Below are 22,772 nucleotides of genomic sequence, written 5' to 3' on the forward strand. Positions count from 1 at the left end.
AATTCCAAACGACCTCGGTAACTGCCAAGTGCTGACTACATTTCAAAATGATAGAAATATCATCACTTGACTAGGAAACCTGTCATTTTTTAAAATGCAACTGAAATTATATGATGCAAGTTTAAATTTAAAGAAAAAGGAAACGGTAGGAAAGTTTCCCATTCAATTTCTTGCTTCGTATCTTTTATTGGTAGTTAACAGTTTTTATAGGCTATAGACAATGTAAAACCATTGCTTTACTTGCTTGAATAAACTTTCCATTTGGGTGCTAAATTAAGAACTAAACTATTGTGATCTAAAAGGCTTTATTGGATAGCTAAGTCAATTTGGAATTGGTAAAGCTAGATTATAACTGTGACATAAGAATAAAAACAGAGCAGAAGATTGCCATAGAGAAGTTGATGCAAATTTCCATTGGGCATAAACTCGTAAATCAATATTCGATGTGCTCCTTCACAGCAATAGCCTACTAAAGACACAAGATTTTTGTGGTGCGCTTTCAAAAGCAAGACAGCCTGCAAACACATTTTCATTTAAGAAGAAATTAGATACCAAATTATAGAGCTATGATCGAATTCCTATTAAGGCCCAATTCATCAAAGAATCGTACAGACCTCCGTTTTAAATTCATGTGTCCCTTGTGTAGAAGTTTCTGAGGATCTTTTGACGGCTAGCTCCCTTCCGATATTTAACTTGCCGTAGTATACAGGTCCATATCCTCCTCGCCCAATTTCCGTACTAAAATCATTAGTCATTTCTTTGACCTCTTCGTAGCTATATTCTCTGGAAATTGCTTCGATTACAATTTGCGAATATGGGGCAACCAAGGATTCTGTAGCGTGACAATATTTTCATCATTCAAAAGGATTACATCCCATGAGTAGCTTCGAAAAAAAAATGAGAAAGTAAAAGCAGTATACTAGCCTGCATCTTCGCTTCTTCTGAAATTTTTGCGAATTATTACTACGGCAATGCAGCAAACGATGAATAGTGCTATCACACCACCAGCAACAACCAAACCGATAATCAAACCTTTTTTTGTGGATTTCCTTCTACAAAAATTGTGACCTTCGTAACAGAGATGCACATTTCCGGAAAGACTACAAAACAAATAAATTAGAAATTAGAATATAGTGTCCTAACTGTTAGGTTTCAAACCAAATAGAAGATTCCTCAGACATAAAATGACACACAATACTGTAGTCGAAATTCCTCATTTGTAATAGATTTTTAGGCTTCACCTGAGGTTTAGGTTCTTCTTACTTTCCAAAGCTGCAGGCTCTGTTCCCGTGAGGTCGTTGTTCTCCAGATCACTGAAAAGTTTCATCCACAAAAGACGTTTACATAAAAAATAAAATATTACCTTCAATCTAGATTACATAAAAAGAAAAATAAATCCCTCTACACAAAAAAGTAGGACTACTAAAAGAACAAGGAGTACGCAATTATTTAAATTTCAAGAAGATGCTCACACTTTCTTCAAGTTTGTCAAACTAGCCAGCGATTCAGGTATCGCTTCGTTTAAATTGTTGTCAGAGAGATCACTAGAAAAATATAAACAATTTTTCTTATAGTCAGCCTATTGAATGAGCTTCTCAGTTGTTTGAAAATCGTATAAATATATTGGATGTATATTACATATGTATTTATAAGCAAATTTATGTATTTATAAAATTTGTTTGAAAATAAAACCTACATAATTTCCAATGCTGTAAGACTGCTAATTTTAGCCTGAATACTACCAGTTAAGCCTCTGCTTGCTAGATTCCTGAACAATGTATAGTTATAACATCAAATTAAGATAACAAGCTGTAATAAAAAATAAGTTGTAATTAAATGAATTGAAAATTGCAAGTATCACTTACAAAATCACAATTCTAGGTGATATATCATTACTGGAAGTTAACCAATCCCAGGAATGTTGTGTGGGCAAGCATGGATCACCGACATAAGAATAGTTTATTTGTTGTTGAACAATGTTTATGGCTTCTACTGCAATTTCAATATTACAAAACAGTTAAACACTCAATTATACTTGTATACATATTTTAATGAATTATGTCTAAATCCTTATTTCATGACATTCAATCATAAGTTATTTTTATGAAAATTATTATTATGTTATTAAAAAGAAATAAATGAATATTGTATTTTATCTTTCATAAATTTGTTTATCAATTGCACAAATTCAGGAATTTTATAAAAGATTTTTCTCTACTCTCTTACACAAATTACCCTTTGTCTATTTGTCGAGGATAGTTTTGAAATATAATTTAAAATATTATGTCAAACTTGTAAAATATCCTTCTTTTAATATAATATTAATTTAAAAGTTAAAAGATAGAATTCAGTCCGTTATAATTGAAAAACAATAACTAAAGTTATTGGAACGGCTTAAATCACACACACTAAGCTTACACTTCTAGGCTTAAAAGAGTTAAATACTAGAGTTGACTAACATTTTCTAGACTTAATATGTTGCTTAAGGTATGTGGTCACACTAAGAATACACTTCGAGACTTAAAAGTGTTAAACACTAAAAATTGACTAACATTCTCTAGACTTAATATGTTGCTTAGTGTGTGAGATTTAAGACTAACCTAAAATACTTTTTAACTACTATTTATGTGGCATCTAAATATTTGATACATACCATCTTTAGTGAATGTTCCTTGTTGATTTTGAGAACTTTGACGATACCATTCAAGAGCATTTCCTATTGGAGGCAAAGTGGAACGATTTGTTGCTTGGAAGCAAAATGCCATACTATTAGTAATGCCATATGGTACGCGGACAGATACATTTGATGATTGCAGATATTTGGGCTGAATGGGATCACTATTAAGCTTTTTATCATCTAGAAAGAAGTCAAATTCTCGAAGACTTGTTGCATTCAAATCAGCTTTCAACTCAGCGAAATACACAGAAATATAAAGGTTTCCATATCGCGCACTCTGCTGCAAAGGTATAGATATCACTGAGGGGGAGTTGGGGTTGCTTGTTACTGCTCCTTGCATGACAAGAGATGGAGGTTGGTCATAAGCCACTCCCATAGATACTTCCATACTGGTTGTGATAGTTGGAAAGTCTAGTGAAGATGGATACCAAAGTCTATCAAATTGGTCATCCGGGTACCTGTTTATAAAAGATTTAAAAAAAAAAAAAGATTAATAGTAAATAATAAACTAAAACAATATTTACCACTTTTCTTCATAAATAAAGTATTAATCAAGATTTACCTTAACATTTCCCTTATAAATTTTCATAATAAACATACGAAATTGTTGCCATCTGCAAAACTCACTTCATTTTTACTTTTAAACGACGACTATGAATCTTCTGCGCTTGTGAGTTCTTTTTCCGGATTAACAGATGTAAAATTTATACCAGAAGATTATGTATGTTACGGAAAAGCTTACCTGAGGTCGCTAGAACCTTGAGGTCCATAGTTGCTGTACACTATCCTCAATAGTGAAAAATCTCTGTTGACAGGCCAATACATGTTATGATTGAGAGGTCGCAGTTCCAAAGAAGAAATGATGGGTGATCCAATACTCAGATTATTTCGGGCAAGGCAGACATTAGTTGGATCGAACTTTGCCATTAAAATGATTTCTTTCTGAACAACTAATTCGTTTGGATCACTAAATGAGAAGCTGTACCAAACGTCGGAGTCCAAAAGGAGATCAAACTGTGGAGGTGAGCTAAGATTGTCATGGTTCCCATTAAAGAATGTTCCACGGAGAAGATATTTTGTTCCAATCTGCACTGGCGTTAACTGGTAACAACTTTTCCTTTTCTCGGGAAATCTTCTAAGGCTAGTCAATTGCCTAGATCCTTCTCCTCCAACAGCAGCATTTGAAAGATTAAATTTCTGTCCAGAATTGATGTAAGGGTCATCTGGCATCCATTGTATTCCAGCATCATCTGTGTAGTTTTCGGTGCCTCCGCAGTCGAGGCTAATGAATCCTGCAAATGTTATTAACATATATCAAATATTTGCATTTTCATAATCTAGCCATAAGGGACCCGAAAAGACTAACCAGAATTTAAGGACTTACCGGGTTGACTACATACAGGAGAAGCAAAAATTAAAGCCACCATCAACAAACTCAACATCTTCCGAATCATTATGCAGAACAATCACCTAATCTAATTGCGTTGCATTCTCTCAGTCTCGAGTATAAATAAGAGATGAAAAATAATAGGACAATAACAGTCATTAGGTATAAACCAACGGGAGCGATTTCTCTGCAACGTTTTTTTTGTAAACTTCATGCCGGCTATTTACAGGATATCATTATCCAGCAATTGCCGATAAAAGATAAATTATGAGGAAACAGTTCTTTCGATACTCTCTAAGAAGTGACCGATAGCATCTTTTTCTTTTGGGTATTTCATAATTATATCTGTAATTTAAATAGGGCGATAATTGTTTTTTCTTCACGTATTGCATGGTACAATCCAATGTTGTGCAAATTCCCAATGGTTACATAAATTCTATCAATTTCAAATATACTTATGCCATTCATATCTTCCAAATGGCTACATAAATTCTATCAATTTGAATTATAATTATGCCAGCCATATCACAGCCATAAATCACCCATCTCTTTTCACAATTTTTATTATTGTTAATCACCGGTCAATATTTTCTATTCATGTTGCTGTTTAGGATTATTTCATTTTAATTTTTGAAGTGTTTATATTATCGTTTATCAAATAGTCTTATATATATTTATGAAAAGAGGTGGATAAAAATTATTCACATTTTAGAGTCCAAATTAGACAAAGAAACGTGAATTGCACAGTAAACATAAATTGCTTACAGTACATTATAATGTTTTATTCATTCACCTATCAAAAATATGGATTACATCATGATAAACCTCCAAATGAAGGTTTTCAATACATTTCTTCATTCTCAGTATAGGGTTGCATTGTATAACTTTTCAAAGAGAATAAAAAAATTTAAAAACATGGAAATTACTATATATTAAAAGTTAATATGTAAGGAAATGAGATCTTAAGCCTATCAAAGAAAAAGAAAGATATCAAAATGTCTTCCATAACATTGGAACACGAATAGGCTCAACTATAGTCTTAATAGGAGAGTTGAGCACTAGGGGTTATGTTCCCTTGTTGCAAAAGAATTGAGGTTGTGCTTTGTGTGTATATCTTTAGAGTTATGATAGTAAAATAATTGATTTCAGCAATAAAAAATAGATATAGAAAGAATAATAGAAACAAAAAGCCATATCTAGAACAAAGATACAAAGAGAAATACGGATCTAAAATTTTGAATACAAAGTGTCGGACATGGGTGTTGGGTGCCCTAGTCCGAAGTTGTTTGAAATTGAAAAATGTGATATGAAATTTAGTCAAAAGGTTATAAAACACTATCTTCCAACAACCTAGCTCAAAATAGTACGATAGGGGTTCTAGGTCAATTTGTCTATGGTTTTTCATTTGTTCAAAATTTATTGCAACCTGTAACTATCTACTCTCCACTTATGTAACCATTTTGCTATTAACTTTAGCCTTGTACATAGAAAAAATGAGAAAAAAATGTTGTCTTGTATAGGGCCTTGCCTAAGTCAAACCTCATGTTGTCGTACCTACCTCCACAACAACTATGATGATGAAAATAGTGCATGTCTTTGTAAAGATAAAGCCTAAAGAAATAATGAAAGGCTAAAAGAAAATGATATTACCTTATCTATGAAACCCTTTGCATGGAATCTTACACAATGCTTGATATGATGGAGTAAGTCTTACTATTTGTTAAACCATACTTTCATAATGAAGAAAATTGATGATAATTGTTGTAACAAACTTGTATGCTTGAATGGTTTTCTCCATGAATACAAATTTATTCTTAATTTGATTGTTATGATGATATAATTCTCAATTGAACTTGCTAGACTTTGAAAAAGGAAAGGAAATTGTATTTATATGCAACTTACATCTTTTTAGGATTAGCCATGGGAGAAGGTTAGTAGAGTAACATAAATTATTTCTATTTGTAAAGTTGACTTTTATTCTTCAAAACTTGAGCTCAAATTGCTTAGATAGGGGTGCCAAATGACCTAGTCTTGGAAAAAAGAGCCATAGAAAAGGTGGTGAGTAGAGTAACAAACAAATTTTATGGAAATGATCCCAAAATTACGTACAATCAAACATAAATTTGGCACATTCATCAAACAAGGTCCAAACCTAGTATGAAATTTTTAAGGTATATAATTTACAACACTAAATTTATCCTCTACTTTAGTAGCATAATGAAATTATTCTAATGCCCATAATAATGTATAGAGAAGTCAAAGGTTCTTTCATTGAGGCATTCAAGAGACAAGACATCTCCAAGTTGAGCAAGGTATTGTTAGCATTATTTCTTGCATTGTTTTTGTCACTCTCGTTTCTCAATAGCCACTAGTTCCTCAACAGTTTCCTACCATTGATGAATTGTTTTTTCTTGTATATATTGGTTGTTGTTCATAATACAAGTCATCGGATTGCATTTGTTTCATCCTCTCTACTCTTTTAGTTGGTATCAAAGCTAATTAACCAAACATCCCTTGATGATTGAGAGGTTTGGGGGACTAGAACTAAGCTCTGATTGACACCATAATTTACAGCATTAGGTGTATCTTAATCAAATGCCTCATCTTGTTGTGTGGCAATATGTCCTCTTTGCTATCAGTGACGAGGATATCCTCTCAATTGTCTAGAATGACTTTGACCGGATGGACCTTCCTTGCTAGAAATTCCCTATGTAAGGCCATTGTACCAACAATGATTCGTATCATCTGTGTTAGTCATCTATGTTAGTCATTACAATCTCCTAACTTTAGCCTTGTAAATAGAAAAAATGAGAAAAAAATGTTGTCTTGTATAGGGCCTTGCCTAAGTCAAATCCCTTGTTGTTGTACCCACCTCCACAAGAACTATGATGATGAAAATAGTGCATGTCTTTGTAAGGAAAAATCCTAAAGAACTAATGAAATGCTAAAAGAAAATGATATTACCTTATCTATGAAACCCTTTGCATGGAATCTTACACACTGCTTGATATGATAGAGTAAGTCTTACTATTTGTTAAACCATACTTTCATCATGAAGAAACATAATGTAATGGATGATAATTGTTGTAAAAAACTTGTATGCTTGAATGATTTTCTCTATGAATATAAATTTATTCTTAATTTGATTGTTATGATGATATAATTCTCAATTGAACTTGCTAGACTTGGAAAAAGGAAAGGAAATTGTATTTATATGTAACTTACATCTTTTTAGGATTAGTTGTGGGAGAAGACTAGTAGAGTAACATAAATTATTTCTATTTGCAAAGTTGACTTTTATTCTTTGAAACTTGTTCTCAAATTGCCTATATAGGGGTGTCGAGTGACCTAGTCTTGGAAAAAAGAACCATAGAAAAGGTGGTGAATAGAGTAACAAGAGAATTTTGTGGAAATGGTCCCAAAATTATGTACAATCAGAAATAAATTTGGCACATTCATCAAAGAAGGTCCAAACCTAGTATAAAATTTTTAAGGTATATAATTTACAACACTACATTTATCCTCTACTTTAGTAGGATAATTAACTTATTCTCATACCCATAATAATATGTAGAGAAGCTAATGGTTCTTTCATTGAGGCATTCAAGAGACCAGACATCTCCAAGTTGAGCAAGGTATTGTTAGTGTGATTTCTTGCATTTTTTTGTCACTCTCGTTTCTCAACAACCACTAGTTACTCAATAGTTTTGTACCATTGATCAATTATTTTTTTCTTGTATATATTGGTTGTTGTTCATAATACAAGTCATCAAATTGCATTTGTTTCATCCTCTCTACTCTTTTAGTTGGTAACAGAGCCAATTAACCAAACATCCCTTGATGATTGAGAGGTTTGGGGGACTAGAACTAAATTCTGATTGACACCATGATTTGTAGCATTAGGTGTTTCTTAATCAAATGCCTCAACTTGTTGTGTGGAAATATGTCCTCTTTGCTATCAGTGATGAGGATATCCTCTATATTGTCTAGAATGACTTTGACCAGATGGACCTTCCTTAGTAGAATTTCCTTATGTAAGGCCATTGTACCAACAATGATTAGTATCATATGTGTTAGACATATGACAAATGTGACACCAACAATTCCCTCTGGGAGGCTACTGAGGTTGTGGAGGCTACTTCTGAGAAGAGTCATCTTTACAGAGGTTCCCTTTTGAGACTTCTTTCATCATTATTATTGAGAGACTATAGATTTCAGTTCAAAGTCATCTTGTAAAGATTGAATGGCCTCTTCATATTAAAGAAGATTTACCAATTCTTCAAAAGAGTCTTTTCGTTCGGTGATATTCAAAGTCATGACAAATGTCTGAAATTGCAAAGGAAGAGCTTGCAAGGTGATTCAAACAAGAAATTTGTCTTCTACTTTTTCACCAAGGCCCAAGAAGCTCTACTAAGAGGGTGGACACGACACAAGAAGCTCTCAACTTTCTCACCAGCTTCCATACTAAGTGTATGAAGCATAGACTGAAAATGGAGAATCTTACTTTGGTTCTTTGCCTAGTAGATGGTGGAAAGTACATCCCAAGCCGACTTTGATGTTGTTATATCTTGAACATATGGTTTAACTTCATCAGTGATGCTATTTGTAATTAACATCAAGGCTTTGGTACTAGCCTTGTCAAACTTCTTTTTCTTATTGACATCATTAGCACATGTAGTGGCTCTACTAACAATTTCCCATAAATAATAAAACTGAAGAATTGTTTTCATCTTAGTATTCCATGCAGCATAATTGGATTCTTTAAGAAGTTGTGCATTTGAAAGTAAAATCTTTGGAGTAGACATGATAAACACCATAATAAAATATATTTCACACAAAAAGAGAAATTTTATTAGTAGTGTAATGACGTACACATTTTTACAAAGATAAATACATTCTTCTATAGATGATGACAATAATTAAGGAGAGCACAATAGGGTCATGTTGTGATATGGGGACACTATATGGGCATTCTACCTTGTCTTCATCATCAACATCATAACCCTCTTCAAGATGCACGCACTTTTTTTTTGTGCTTGAAAGCGTACATCAAAAATGAAATATTCTAGAAGTTCTTTTCATATAAGCTCATCCAATTGTAAATTTCTAGTATTTTGAAGAGCATCTAACAAAGAAAAATAAAAACCAATACTATCTAGAACTACATTATGATCACCATGATTACTAAAAATGCTACTGGAAACATCATTCAAATTCAACATTCAAAAGAAAACTATCTTTTATCACCTTATTTCTTCACAATATACCTAGAAGACAAGTCTTGTGGATTAAGGAATACTTCTCACATGATCTTCAACATGGCTCATCTCCACCATGTCTAATCTTCAACATGGTTCTCCTTTACAATGTACTTGATCTTTCTCATATGGTTGTAATCCTCTTCACACATGGGTCTACAATTTTTGTACACTCATGTTTGTGCATGACTCTTCATTGCTCATAGAATGGATTCTTCTCCTTCATGCTCCCATATCCACGTACTTCTCTTCTCTCTAGAATTATAGATATGGACATCTATTTTCTTGATCTCTCCATCATCTTAGTTCCCAAGAGATGATAAGAGGTGTTCCTCATCTTCCTTCTATTGTTAACAATGCAGCAAACTGAGAGGGGGGAGGGTGAATCAATTTGCTCACAAACCTTACTTAACTCAAACACAATTTCAGATCTGATTATTAAGAATAAAAGAACAAATCAACACCACATCAATAACACACATAACACCAATATTTTTGACATGCAAAACCTGGTTAAGGGAAAAACCAGAATGGGAACCTACCCACAATGAGATAATACCCTATGAGAAATAAATGAAATATTACAATGGGGAATGCACACATGCATTCAGACACACTACCTAGACCTCACTACTCAAAAACAACAAAGGGCTACAACCTTGGGAAGTCTCACTACCTTACAAAAATATTCAAATTACATCTGGAGTATCATGAACTGATAAAACAATATCTCCTCATGCTTGCTTAGAGTTCTATTTAAGCACATAAGACAAACTATGCTCTTTCACACTTGTTCATAGCTCTTCGTACTTCTCCTCTGCTACTGAAAGATCAAATCATCATTCTCACACACAGATACATCTATCACATGATTATTACATTTATTTATACAATTCATCAAACTATCTTTCATGGTCGACTCAATACTCATTACATATTACAAGAACATAACCACACAGGCTACAACATTACATTCAGACCAAAAAAATGCTAGCTAAGACATAGTATGGACCTAAATCACCACCTTGAACATGCAAAACCTTCAATAATTATGCTTTAAACATTCAAAACATGCTACAATCATCCGACCGATCAAGAACACCGCATAACATGAACATACCAGAGAAATATTCCACAATGAGCACAATGATCAATTCAAACCATCAACATGGATGGAGCATGATATAGAAACATCCACAAGAATCATGAATTACCACAAAAACAATCGTAACATCACCACTTACCAAAATCTTCATCATCATTATACCTTATCTCAAGAACATCAACCATACATATTGTTAAACTAAAAGATTCACTTGCGGACCACCAAATCATGAGCAATCTAGATTGAGGACACATATGAATGTCCCAAATACTCTTCCAAATCCGTAAACCAAGATATTGCAATTTCAGAGCAATGTAGAGCAAAATCCACAACACTAATCAACACTAGACAATAGAAAAGCGACGTCCATACCAAATCTCATAACTTGATCAAATAATCATGCCGACCTCTAAAACTTGAGTTGAATCAACTAGAGATACTTATCTCAAAACCCTTTAATTTGTAACAAGTCAACTACAACACACTGGCCAAACCAACTCATTTAATCTGACTGCAATACTAGAATACACAAGAATATGTTGACATCAATGACAACACATCATTCCAGCAAACTTCTCAAGAATATCCAACAATATCCCCTTTTAGCGTTGATGGAAATATATGAGTGCAAAAAACAATCAATGCAAAGAAAGAATTCAACTATCAACAATCTCCTCATAACTCAACAATATTCCCCTAAGATCTAGCACATGATACAACAATTTTTCAAATGCTATTCTCCCCCTTTGACATCAATGCAAAAGGCACATATACAAATCATGATTCTCTCACCCTTACAAGATAATCTCTTCCCCTTTGGACAAACTCACAAATCTAAAAAACTGAACCATGACACTAACTACTCCCCCCGAGTAGAAGCCTCACTCATCAATCCGGATCACAAGATACCTCTATGAAGTCCACTTGACTAATGCAAATCCATGCATATTAGTTCTCATCGGGAGGGACAATCACCCCTAGATTCTCTTAGATATACTTATAAGTATCCTTAGGTAAAGGCTTTGAGAAGATATCTGCAATTTGTTCCTTTCTAGATATATAATCCAATTTGACTTCCTTCTCATTCATCTTCTCTCTCAAGAAATGAACCTTGATTGGTATATGTTGTCTTTGAATGCAACACTAGATTATTAGAAATATTGACAACACTTTAATTATCCCAGTATATAGCAGTAGGCTTATAAAAATCAACTCTGATATCCTTCAGTATTTGCTTCATCCATACCACCTGAGTACAATTACTAGCAACAACAATGTATTCAGGTTCTGCATGAGATAAAGAAATAACAGTCTACTTCTTACTCATCTATGAAACCAATCTCTTACCCAATAAAAATACACCACCACTAGCACTCTTTCTTTCATCCATATCACCTACCCAATCAACGTCAGTAAAAGCACTCAATGTAAAATCATCATATTTAGGATACCACAAACAAAAGTCAACTACCCCTTTCAAATATCTAAAAATTCGTTTCACATCAACAACATGAGATTTCTTAGGATCAACTTGAAATCTAGCAACAAGACAAACAACATTCATAATATTTAGTCTAGTTTGAGTCAACTACAACAATTCACCAATAATAGCTATGTATCTAGTCTGATTTGCTTTTGGAGAATCATCATCCTTTGTCAACTTACATTCGGTCACCATAGGAGTACAAACTGGCTTTGCATCATCTAATCCAAACTTATTCAACAACTCCTTCACATACTTAGATTGTGATATAAAAATTCCTTTATCCAACTGAGTAATTTTCAATCCCAAAAATAATTTCATTTCACCAATCATAGACATCTGAAACTCATTCTACATATCATCAACAAACTTCTTGCACAAACCATCATTTTCACAAAAAATAATATCATCAACAAAAAATTCAACAATCAAGATGTTATCAAGATCAATCTTGAAGTACAAATTACTATCAACAGTACCTTTATTGAATTCAAGATTCATCAAATACTTATCCAACCTGCCATACCAAGCTCTTGGGGTTTGCTTCAATCCATACAATGCTTTCTTGAATTTGCAAACCATATCTTTCTGATCTGTCAATTGAAATCCATCTAGTTGTTAAATATAAACTTCCTCTTCCAACTCACCATTAAGAAAGATTGACTTGACATCCATCTTATAAACTTTAAAAATCTTTGTAAGTAGCATAAACAATAAATAATCTAACGGCTTCAATTCTAGTTACCAAAGCAAAAGTCTCCTCAAGATGAATTCCTTCTAGCTGAGAATAACCCTTACAAACAAGTCTTGTTATATTCCTAACAACTTCACCTTTTTCATCCAATTTAATCTAAAACACCCATTTAGTTCCAATTAAATTCTTATCCTTAGGTCTAGTAACAAGAATCCATGTATTATTCTTTTCAATATGATTCAATTCTTCTTCCATTGCTTTAACTCAATTTTCATCTTTGCATGCTTCACTAACATCTTTAGGTTCAATCTTAGAAATGAAGCAATACTCTTCAACAATTCTTCTCCTAGTCATCACATCTCTATTCTTATCTCCCATGATCTATTTTTTTGAATGATTCAACCTTACATACCTGGGAGTCTTAGGATTTTCCTGATTTCTAGACTCTTGAGCTCTTACTTCTACACTAGCACTTATACCTTCTCCTTCATTCTCGGGCTTTTCCAGAACAATTGGAATTTGATTTTGGGTTTGCACTTGCTTTCTTTTATGTGAAATGACATCCTGATCATCTAAAACATATCCGCAAGATTTGATCTATCTCTCATTACCTTCATCAACTTTCACATTAGCACTACAAGCTATTTTCGTCAATCTCTTATTAGAACACCAGTAGGTCTTGCTTTTAGTAGAATAACCAAGAAAGATTCCTTCATTACTTCTAGAAAGATATAGCATTTACTACCAAAATTTTAGAAATATCTAACTATAGGAACATGACCAAATGACAACTCATAAGGAGTCTTACCGGTATCACCTTTGATATGCACCCGGTTAAATGTATATATAGTAGTACTCACGGCTTCTCTCGAATAGATATGCAGAACATTTTCTTCAATCGTCATTATTTTAGCAACTTCCTAAATTGTTCTATTCTTCCTCTCCACAACACCATTCTACTGAGGGGTCCACAGAGCAGATAACTGTCTCTTCAATCCATGTTCTTCACAGAATGCATTAAACTCACAGGAAGTAAATTCACCACCTCTGCCAGATCTCAAACACTTCAGCTTCAATCCTATCTCTGCCTCAACCATAACTTTGAAAATATTGAACTTCTCCAATTCTTCATACTTTTCCCTTAAGAAAGTAACCCACATCATCCTTGAATAGTCATTAATCAACAACATTAAATACATGTCACCCTGCAAGCTTCTCACTCTAGAAGGACCACACAAATCAGTATGCACAAGATCCAATATTCTATTAGAAGTATGTTGTTTTCTTTTGAAATTAACTGTTGTGTTCTTTCCTAATTGTCATTCCTTGCATATCGGATTAGTAGGTTTTACCTATTTAGGAAGATCTCTCACTGCTTGAGTAGAACTTATCTTAAACATGCAATCAAAATTTAGATAACACATCATTCTATGCCATAACCAACTTTCATCAATCTGAGAAATCAAACAACTTTTACCACCAGCATTAAAGTAAAAGATATTACCTTTAGTCTTTTTACCTAATGCAATCTCAATTCTGGAGCTACTCAAGATCTTACATTTTCCATTCTTGAATTGCAAATCATAACCTTTGTCAACCATCTATCCAACACTGAAATTGTTATGCTTTAGACCTTCTACATATAAGACATCAACAATGTTATGCTTACCATTAAGAGAAATACAACCTCTACCACAAATTATACTAGCTTTGTTATCACGAAATCTTACTACACCACCATAATACTTTTCCATACTCACAAACTTACTCTTATTACCTGTCATATGATGAGAGAAACCACTATCAATAACCCATTCATCTTTCTCTTCAACTTTAGAAGCCAAAGCTTTCTCCTCATTAATGCAGCTAGTAGAATCAGCAGTCACCAGATCAGCTTCCTTGATAGCAATGAACACCCATTCATCTCCTAAACTTCCCTTATTAGATTCATCATCTATCACACCTTCATCAGCAACATAATAACATTTCTTCTAATATTTAGGCTTATATGGCTTTAATGGCTTCTTAGGAACTCTTTCTGGACACCTTGAGGAAAAATGTCCTATCTTATTATGTGAAAAACATTTAAGAGTCAATTTTCCTTCATACTTACCAGCTCCTTTAGGTAATCTTCTGGTAATCAGGGCTTCAAGATCTTCAAGCTCTCTCATCTCCTTCTCATATCTGGACACCCTTGTATAAATTTCTCTCAGATTATATTTTTGCTTCCCAGAAATAATAGCTTTAAATGCAGATTCTGACTTAGGAATGGATTCACCAAATTTGCTAAACTCAAAGGCAACAAGCTTTCCAATCAACATGTCTCTAGTCACATCTGTCACCATCTGGATCTCCTGAATAGAAGAATCCTTGTGCTTGTAATCAGGAGGCAATGATCTCATCACTTTAAAGAAACAATCTCTGATTGTTCCAACACTCCGCTGGCACATCTGATATTCAACACAAGCTCATTCACTTTCTGCATAAAAGATGTAATGTTCTCATCTTCACCCATCTTCAGCATCTCATACTTTCCCTTCAATCTTTGTAATTTAGAAAATTTTACATGGCTATCACCTTAATATAAAGTTTCTAGCTTCTTCTAGATCTCATGAGAAGTCTACGGATCCATCACATTAGTCATCCTAGAATTAGACAAGGCACTCAACAATTCTTCCTTATCTCTGATACTGAATTCAACTTCCTTTATCTCATTTGGAGTTGTAGGACCATTTGGAGGAACATTATACATATTCTTAGTAATCTTCCAATAATCTTCACCAATGCATCCCAAGTGACATTCTAACTAGTTCTTCCAAAGAGTATAACTTGTTCCATTAAATCTTGGACTATTCTTCTTCTAAGCATAGGTTGCCATCCTAGATCACCTCAAGCGGTCAAGCTCCTTTTTGAGGATCTAGCTCTGATACCAATTGTTGTAAAAATGCAGCAAACTGGGAGGGTGAGAGGGGGGGGGGGGGGTGAATTAGTTTGCTGACAAAATTTACTTAACTCAAACACAATTTTAGATCTAGTTATTAACAGTGAAATCATAAATCAACACCATATTGATAACACACATAACACCAAGATTTTTGATGTAGAAAACCCATTTGAGGGAAAAACCATGGTGGGAACCTACCCACAATGAGATAATACTATTGGAAACCAATAACCCTGAGAGGGGGGGTGATTCAGTGTTATACCAGAATAAAAGATTTTAGCTTTAACAAAACATACATACACCAACCGGTATACCAGTATTGATAAAATTGAATGAAGTAATGAAACCAATAAGCCGAACATATAAATGAGAACCATAACACGCAAATTTATACGTGGAAAACCTCAATGAGGAAAAACCGTGGTGGGATTTGTGACCCACAATATCAATTCACTGGCCATATGAAGAGATATTACAATATATGTTGAGGCCTGCACTTGCAGGAAGGCTTAGAGCCTAGAGCACACTACTCATCACAGAAGGAGTCTCACTGACTACATAATAATCCAGACTATAATCCAGAGAATAGTGAACTGCTTAGTATAGCATCTCCTATGCCAGAATACAGTTCCGGTTTAAGCTCTGTCTGTTCCGGTTAAAATATTTGTACTAGAATAACCCTTACAATGAATTCCTCACATGCATAGTCTCTCTGATATATTTTGCATTACATTACATCCATAACCATATACGTCAATTCATTTTTCTATCTATGCATATCCTATATATACCCTATACAAATTTATGCCTTATTTCGGCTTACAAGGATATATATAATTACATAATACATGTCAGCCTTATAACATAAATGAATAAGCATTAAACAAGTTTCTAATGCTGGATCCAAGATGTGTCAGCTTTCAATACCGATATCCTTTATCATACCATGTCGGTCTGCATTGCCGATGACCAAAGAAATCTTCTATCCTGTCGATGCTAGTGTAGAGTTTGTGAAGTGCCTGCCAGCATACCATAAGAAACCTGAACCCAAAAAAATGTTTCCATCAATGAAAATATAATGAAACTTAACCAGTAGAGTGTCAATTGCCAACAATCTCCCGCTTTGGCATTGATGGCAACACTCATGTGAAAAATGGTTATGGTTTCAACTACTAGTTTCATCTTGCCCTGCTCCCCCTAAGCTGAATATGCAAAATGGTCCAATGTATGCAACCCTTGATTCTTTTTCATATGTATACTACTCCTCCTTTGACATCAATTCCCAAAAATTGTAAAAAGAAATGTCAAAGAATGATAACTGTACACTAAATATATCCCAAAAATAAAATGTCTTATCGGAGCTTGACCAATTTCAAGATTTCTAGGTAAGCTTTATCTAATAACTCCACATAAGTATCCCAACTGGTTTTGAGTGTGCCAGAGATAGATACAAGTCCACTCAGTAAATATGCAAGTTATTTTTTCTCATTAACTTCTGCTGGTGTGGGATTACCAAGTATATCCATGCATTCCCTCTTATGAACACCGAGTGAATCCAATCTTGGACTCATTAGACCTCTAAAACTTATGGCTCTCCAAATGATCTTATCTCTTTCTTTTTCAAGAGAAGAAATTTGATTCTCCAAAGTTAAAATTTGTCCATCTATAGATGTGTTCAGTGAAATTAGTCCATCAAAAGAGCTAGCAATATTAGCAATTTTTTCCTGTACCTTTTTTATCTTTTCATCCACTTTTGTTGTAAGAATCTCTATATTGCAACATACCCTATATATATTAGTACTTTGTTTCAAAGAATTTTCTATCAAAATTAACTTCTCCTCAATCTTTTTCTTCTCTCTATCAATGATCTAATCAAAAGTGTATTTCTTAGCCAAAGTGAATTTTTCAAGTGCTAGATGGTTAGAGATTTGCTGTAATGATTGGAAATCTTTAGAGATGTGTTTTGTTATTATCTTAAGCTTGCTGAAAGGGCTCACTTCATTCTTAATCTTACATTATGGGACCAATCTGTGCAAAACAATTATGGATTGATCTATAATCCCTTTGTCTGTGGATCCTTCCTTCATCAGTTTTTGAGCATCCATCATCATCAGTTCAATGGGACTCATCTTTGTGATGTTTTTATTTTTCACTAGAGAAGTGTCAATTGTCAATAATGATGTGTCAGCAACTGGTTCCTTACCAGATTCCACTATTTTCACTGGTGATTTATCTTTTATTATCTCCTCACTTGCACCGATGGCTTTGCAACTTGGTGCAGTATGTGAAATTCTCGGTTCCTCTCTAGGAACAATATCCTCAACCTGTACATTAGTATCTAGAGGAAAAGTGTCCTCAATGTTAATATCTTGTACAATGTTCTGTGCATTAACCAGTGTCTCTGTATTTGTCTGTGCATTTGACTCAATTTCCACTATCTTGATATTCTTCAAAACTGAGGATGGAGGACCCATAATTCCTTTACCTTTCCCTTCAACTAGTGTATCTACAGTATCAATCTTTATCTCCAGTGAAGTGAAGAATCCTCTATGCTCTCCCAAAAAATTTATCCAATCCTTCTATGTTTCCTTTATTATCTCATTCATTGGGCTAGTTATTCTATGTTTGTTGTTAAATACTTTCCTATCTGCAGCCTCAATTGTCTTCTCCATCTCATCTAGCATTACAGTAACACATTTAGCTAAGAGTTATTGTATCTTAATGGGTTTGTCTTCTCACATTGCAGATAACCTTCTCACATCTAATATGTTGTATAGCTTGATCGATATTTGATTTTATATTTCAATTAATGCTTTCTTATAGATGTCTAAATATAGAAGAATTGTTTCCTCTACCTCTCTATGTTCATTAAATATAAGTGTATCATAATAAGACTTAACCTTATTCAGCATCCTATCCTTAGTTATTTCATCTACAATTTTAGCACAAGTCTTAGGCAGAATAATTGTTACATTATCAATCTCTAGTGCCAATTCAATGTCACTCTCCTTCCTCCTTCTGGCAGTACCAGATGCAACTGATGGTGTAGCCTTGGGTGCCTACTTATATGTCGTTACTTTGATGGTGATTTTCCTAATTGGTTGTCTCTTTGGTTCAACTTTAGATTCTTTCGATTTCTTTCTTACAACCCTTTTGAAAGCTAAAGGTGTCTCATCATCATTCTCAGAATCTATAGTTATAGGTTCAATGTGAACTACTAGATCCTTCCTCTTTCTCCTTTTCTCTGGGACAACATCAATGAGTGCCTTAATATCCTTAGAAACATTTTGTACAAACTTGCTTGCCTTACCTTCTTGTTTTTCCCTCTTCTTCTAGTTGAACTCAGTTTCAATATCAAAAGTCTTTTGTTGTGTTGTTCCATAGGGTTTTTCTGCTTCATCTATTTCTATCTATCAGAATTTTTGCATAAGCATCAAGTATTAATACATCCACCTCATATCCCATTTCCTCTATGCAAATCTTTTGGGGCTTAACTTCCTCCATGAGAGTCACATCCTTCTTAACCATGAAATAGATGTCGGTAGAGTATTTCTCTACAGTTTGCTCAAGTATCCTTATCCTAGATCTCATAGATTTCTGAAAAACCTTGAAGTAACCCCATACCTTGTCATCTCTAAGACTTCCCAATGCAGCAATTAATTGCTTAAGTTGTCTTCCTACTGGCATGTCAAAAGCCCATTGCTTCCTTCTAGAACTAAATGTATCATTTAGAGAGTATAACATTAAGCACACTAACATATTTCCATACCGGAAGGTACTCTTCTTCTCAGCTTTAATATTTCCTAAATTGATCAATAAATCCTCAAGCATCTAGTAACAGAGATCTAACTTGATATTTTCTCTCATCATTCTATAAGTGGCCAAAATACATGAACTAGAAACTGAATTCAGTCGGTTAGAGTGAGTTACCTTGTAACCTATGATCATGCTGCCAAATTTGATGTCAGTGTCAGTGATAGTGTTCACCTTCATTGATTTCTTATCTGATGTAGCGCCAGTGATCTTCCTTACTAAATCATTTGATACTTTCTTATTTGGATGTTTCCCTATTAATGGTAAACCAGTAACTGCTCAAATGGCTTCCTTGGTGATTTTGTAGGGTCGATCTAGCCATATGAATTCCCCATGTACTCTACTTAATACATATCTGACAATCTCATCCTCAAATTCTAGAATATCTAAAATATTAGTGAACCCTAGATCTTTGATGTGTTTATATGCCAGTTTGATTTTACCAGATTCTCCCATGAGTTCATTCATATACATCCCCTTGATTTTAAAAGTACCTAAGTCCTCTATATGACAATGAATATAAGCCCTAACATCTTCTTCATATAGCACTCCCTCCGGGATGCGAGAAAACTCTCCAACTGAATCTTCTATGGCAGCCACATGTGGATACGGTTTGAATATTGGCCTGGGGCGGTCCTTAATTTCTACTACAGTTGGATTTACAACAAAGATAGGAGTAGAAGATGATCCTGATTCCATGATTCAAGAAAAATACCTTTAGAACTCTGTCGGTGAAAACCTCTTATCAAATCCTTCCAGATGTCGATGTGATCATTCAAGATAAAATCTAACCGCCTCTAAATAGTTTCTAATTGCACTAAGTTGCTCTGAATTTCTCTTAAATCACTCTAAATGCTAGGTGATTAATAATGAAGTGTAATTGACCTTTTATCCATCAAGAAAAACCATAATTTTCTGTTGACATAAATCACTATCGGTGAATGATAGTGGATCTCACTCTGAATATATCAATGATGGATAATCCTTTCCAATATCTAGAACATCTTCCAAAATCTCCTTTGGGTGCATATGCATCATCTTTCATGAAATTTTCCTACCCCTAAGGCATCTGCCTTAGTTACCAGATGAGCTCACTGCAGGTGCAGGAGCAGTCTCTTCTACCGGATAGGTAACCAGGACACTCCTATCTGATGATTTCTCTTCAGTCTTTCTGACCCATCTTTGAGTATGATCTTGTTGTATTTCATTAACCTTCTTTTTGCCTTTATCATTTATTCCTCCATTGCCAACTGGTGGATTTTTGCTTCTACAGAACTTAGTAATATGTCTGACTTCATTGCATGTCTAACATGTAACATTGTTCTTTAGAATTATCTTGTTAAAACCAGCAAAATTACTTGACCTGCATTAATTAGCCATAGGTCCAAATTTTCCACAAGCATAGAATTTTACATTCATTCTACAATCTTTTGTCTTATGACCAATTTTATTACATTTAGAATATTTACTGGGAGCAGAATCAGGATTCTGATTTTCTCTATTTCTACATTGCCTAGCCATGTGACCAAATCTATTGCAAATGAAACATCTACCATTGAATTTATAAGTATTGAATTGCCTTACCAACGTCTTATGGTTTTGATCTTCATTAGGAATACTGGAACTCTATCCTTGCTCAAATCCAAGTCCACTAGAATCTCCAATCTTCCTCTGTCTCTTCAATAACTCGTCAAGTTATGCTGAGCTAATCTTGAATTTTTCTTTGTACACACTTACAGTAGTTAAATCATCTCTTATTATTGTCATTTGTCTCTCAAGCTCTTACTCATTTCTCTGAGATTGTACCAAATTGGACCTTAATATCTCATTTTCATGAGTAAACCTACCACATTCTTCAAATTTATTCTTCAGGGATACAACAAGATTTTCTTCCCTTTTCTTTCTATCCTCAATATCCTTGGATAACCTCATAGCCATAGTTTGCATTTCATTCTTCACAATCATGTTTTTGATAAAGATAAATGGGTTTTACATGGACCCGAAACCAAAAGTTTTACAACAACCCGCCATCAGCCAAACCGACATGAAACAACATAAAAACATGGGAGCAACCCCAAGAAGTCATGAAAACAAAGGAAATGCAAATAAATAAGACAAAACAAAAGAAAAATCTCTTAGTTAAGAGAGAGCAGCAGATCCTTGTTCTTTTGGATTGAAATCCTATTGATTTCCTCCAGCTCCTCCACGATGAATCTGGAGGTACCCTTGTTGCTGCTTCTGCTCCTGGTTTCTAGAGTTGGGTCCAATGGTTTTGCTATCACCAGCAACCATATCATCTCCTCCAAGATCTTTAACTAGTTCACTGTGATAGGATCTATAATCAACAACCATGGCATTAATCTTTTCAAGCCCCTCAATATTGTAGTTCATGACTTCTTTACTAATGTCGACCAGGTTTTTGAGATTTTTCTTAATCTCTGCCATGGATTACTCCACCTTATCAATCCTTTGCTCATGATTGCATTTCATCACCTCAACGTTCTGGGAGAGTTTTTATGTCATAATCATGAGTTTCTCTAATTTGCTGGGCTCAAGGGAAGCAATGAATATATCAATTATTTCTTTAACCCCCATTTTGAGGGCATCAATTTCATGCTCAACCCACTTCCAACTACTCTCCTGGCTTTTAGTAGCTTCCATGACCAGATTCATCAGATTACCAGTCTTCTGATTCCCACAGTTCTCTTCATTGGCTATGGTCCCCTATTTTCTTTCAGGACATTGATAGGAATGTCCAGATTAATCCCTTGGTCTGTAATCTTCGGGCTATGGTCCTTAGCCACCAAATTTTTCTTTTTGGTGTGGGGTTCGGCCTTAGAGATCAATTTGCTAGTGGTTTTGTATTTTCTAGCCACCCATCTGGAAGGATTCTTGCTATCGAATGTCCCAGGGGTGACAATCATCTCCCCTTCATCTGCAGGTTCATATTCAGGGTCATCAACATGAACCCCACTTTCTTCCAAGTCCATTTCTAAGTCAGAGACATCCTGGATATCCATCTACAGGATAGTCTCAACAAGAGGGGGGCCAAAATTTCAAGGGATTTAGCATGCTCCATGATAAGGACAATAAGTCCATCATGGAGAACAGGGTTGTTAGGGTTCTCCAAATGTTTTTCTAGGTTATTTTCAAGGGAGGAGGCCAAATAGAAGGGAACATAGATGATTTTATTGTGCCTAAAATGATTTAAGATAGTGAAATGGTAGGAAAAGATGCTTGCATACCTTCCATAGAGAGTAATATACCTCATTATAAACTTAGCCATGTCAGCCTAGGGGGGCATGAGGTCTTTTCTATTATAGCCGCCATCGGCCATCTTGGTGACTCTAGAGTGCTCCTTGTCTTTGTCAAAGAAACTCGACAAGTCCTCCTCCCAGGTTTTCCTATCCC

General features: G+C 34.4%; 1 protein-coding gene across 1 annotated transcript; it reads right to left on the minus strand.

Annotated features, from left to right (window-relative positions):
• Window positions 1-341: 341 nt before the first annotated feature.
• LOC131071034 (putative leucine-rich repeat receptor-like protein kinase At2g19210) lies at window positions 342-21,752 on the minus strand. Its single transcript, XM_058006733.1, has 11 exons — window positions 21,586-21,752; window positions 4,062-4,069; window positions 3,420-3,969; window positions 2,654-3,135; window positions 1,866-1,992; window positions 1,697-1,768; window positions 1,473-1,544; window positions 1,242-1,313; window positions 925-1,100; window positions 615-832; window positions 342-515 (listed from the first exon to the last, which is right to left on the minus strand). Exons 1-11 carry the CDS (start codon window positions 21,750-21,752, stop codon window positions 342-344), a joined length of 2,118 nt encoding a protein of 705 aa, XP_057862716.1.
• Window positions 21,753-22,772: the final 1,020 nt, after the last annotated feature.

Source organism: Cryptomeria japonica, chromosome 4 (assembly GCF_030272615.1).
Source record: "Cryptomeria japonica chromosome 4, Sugi_1.0, whole genome shotgun sequence".
In the NCBI taxonomy this organism is placed as follows: Eukaryota; Viridiplantae; Streptophyta; class Pinopsida; order Cupressales; family Cupressaceae; genus Cryptomeria; species Cryptomeria japonica.

What these genes read in the sequence shown, in the direction of transcription:
- LOC131071034 (XM_058006733.1), bottom strand. Translation starts at nt 21,752, where the DNA reads ATGAACTACAATATTGAGGGGCTTGAAAAGATTAATGCCATGGTTGTT. An exon ending in AAGAAGAACCTAAACCTCAG is followed by an intron (nt 1,101 to 1,241) that starts GTGAAGCCTAAA and finishes TTTGTTTTGTAG; the next exon opens with TCTTTCCGGAAATGTGCATC. An exon ending in CACATGAATTTAAAACGGAG is followed by an intron (nt 516 to 614) that starts GTCTGTACGATT and finishes ATGTGTTTGCAG; the next exon opens with GCTGTCTTGCTTTTGAAAGC.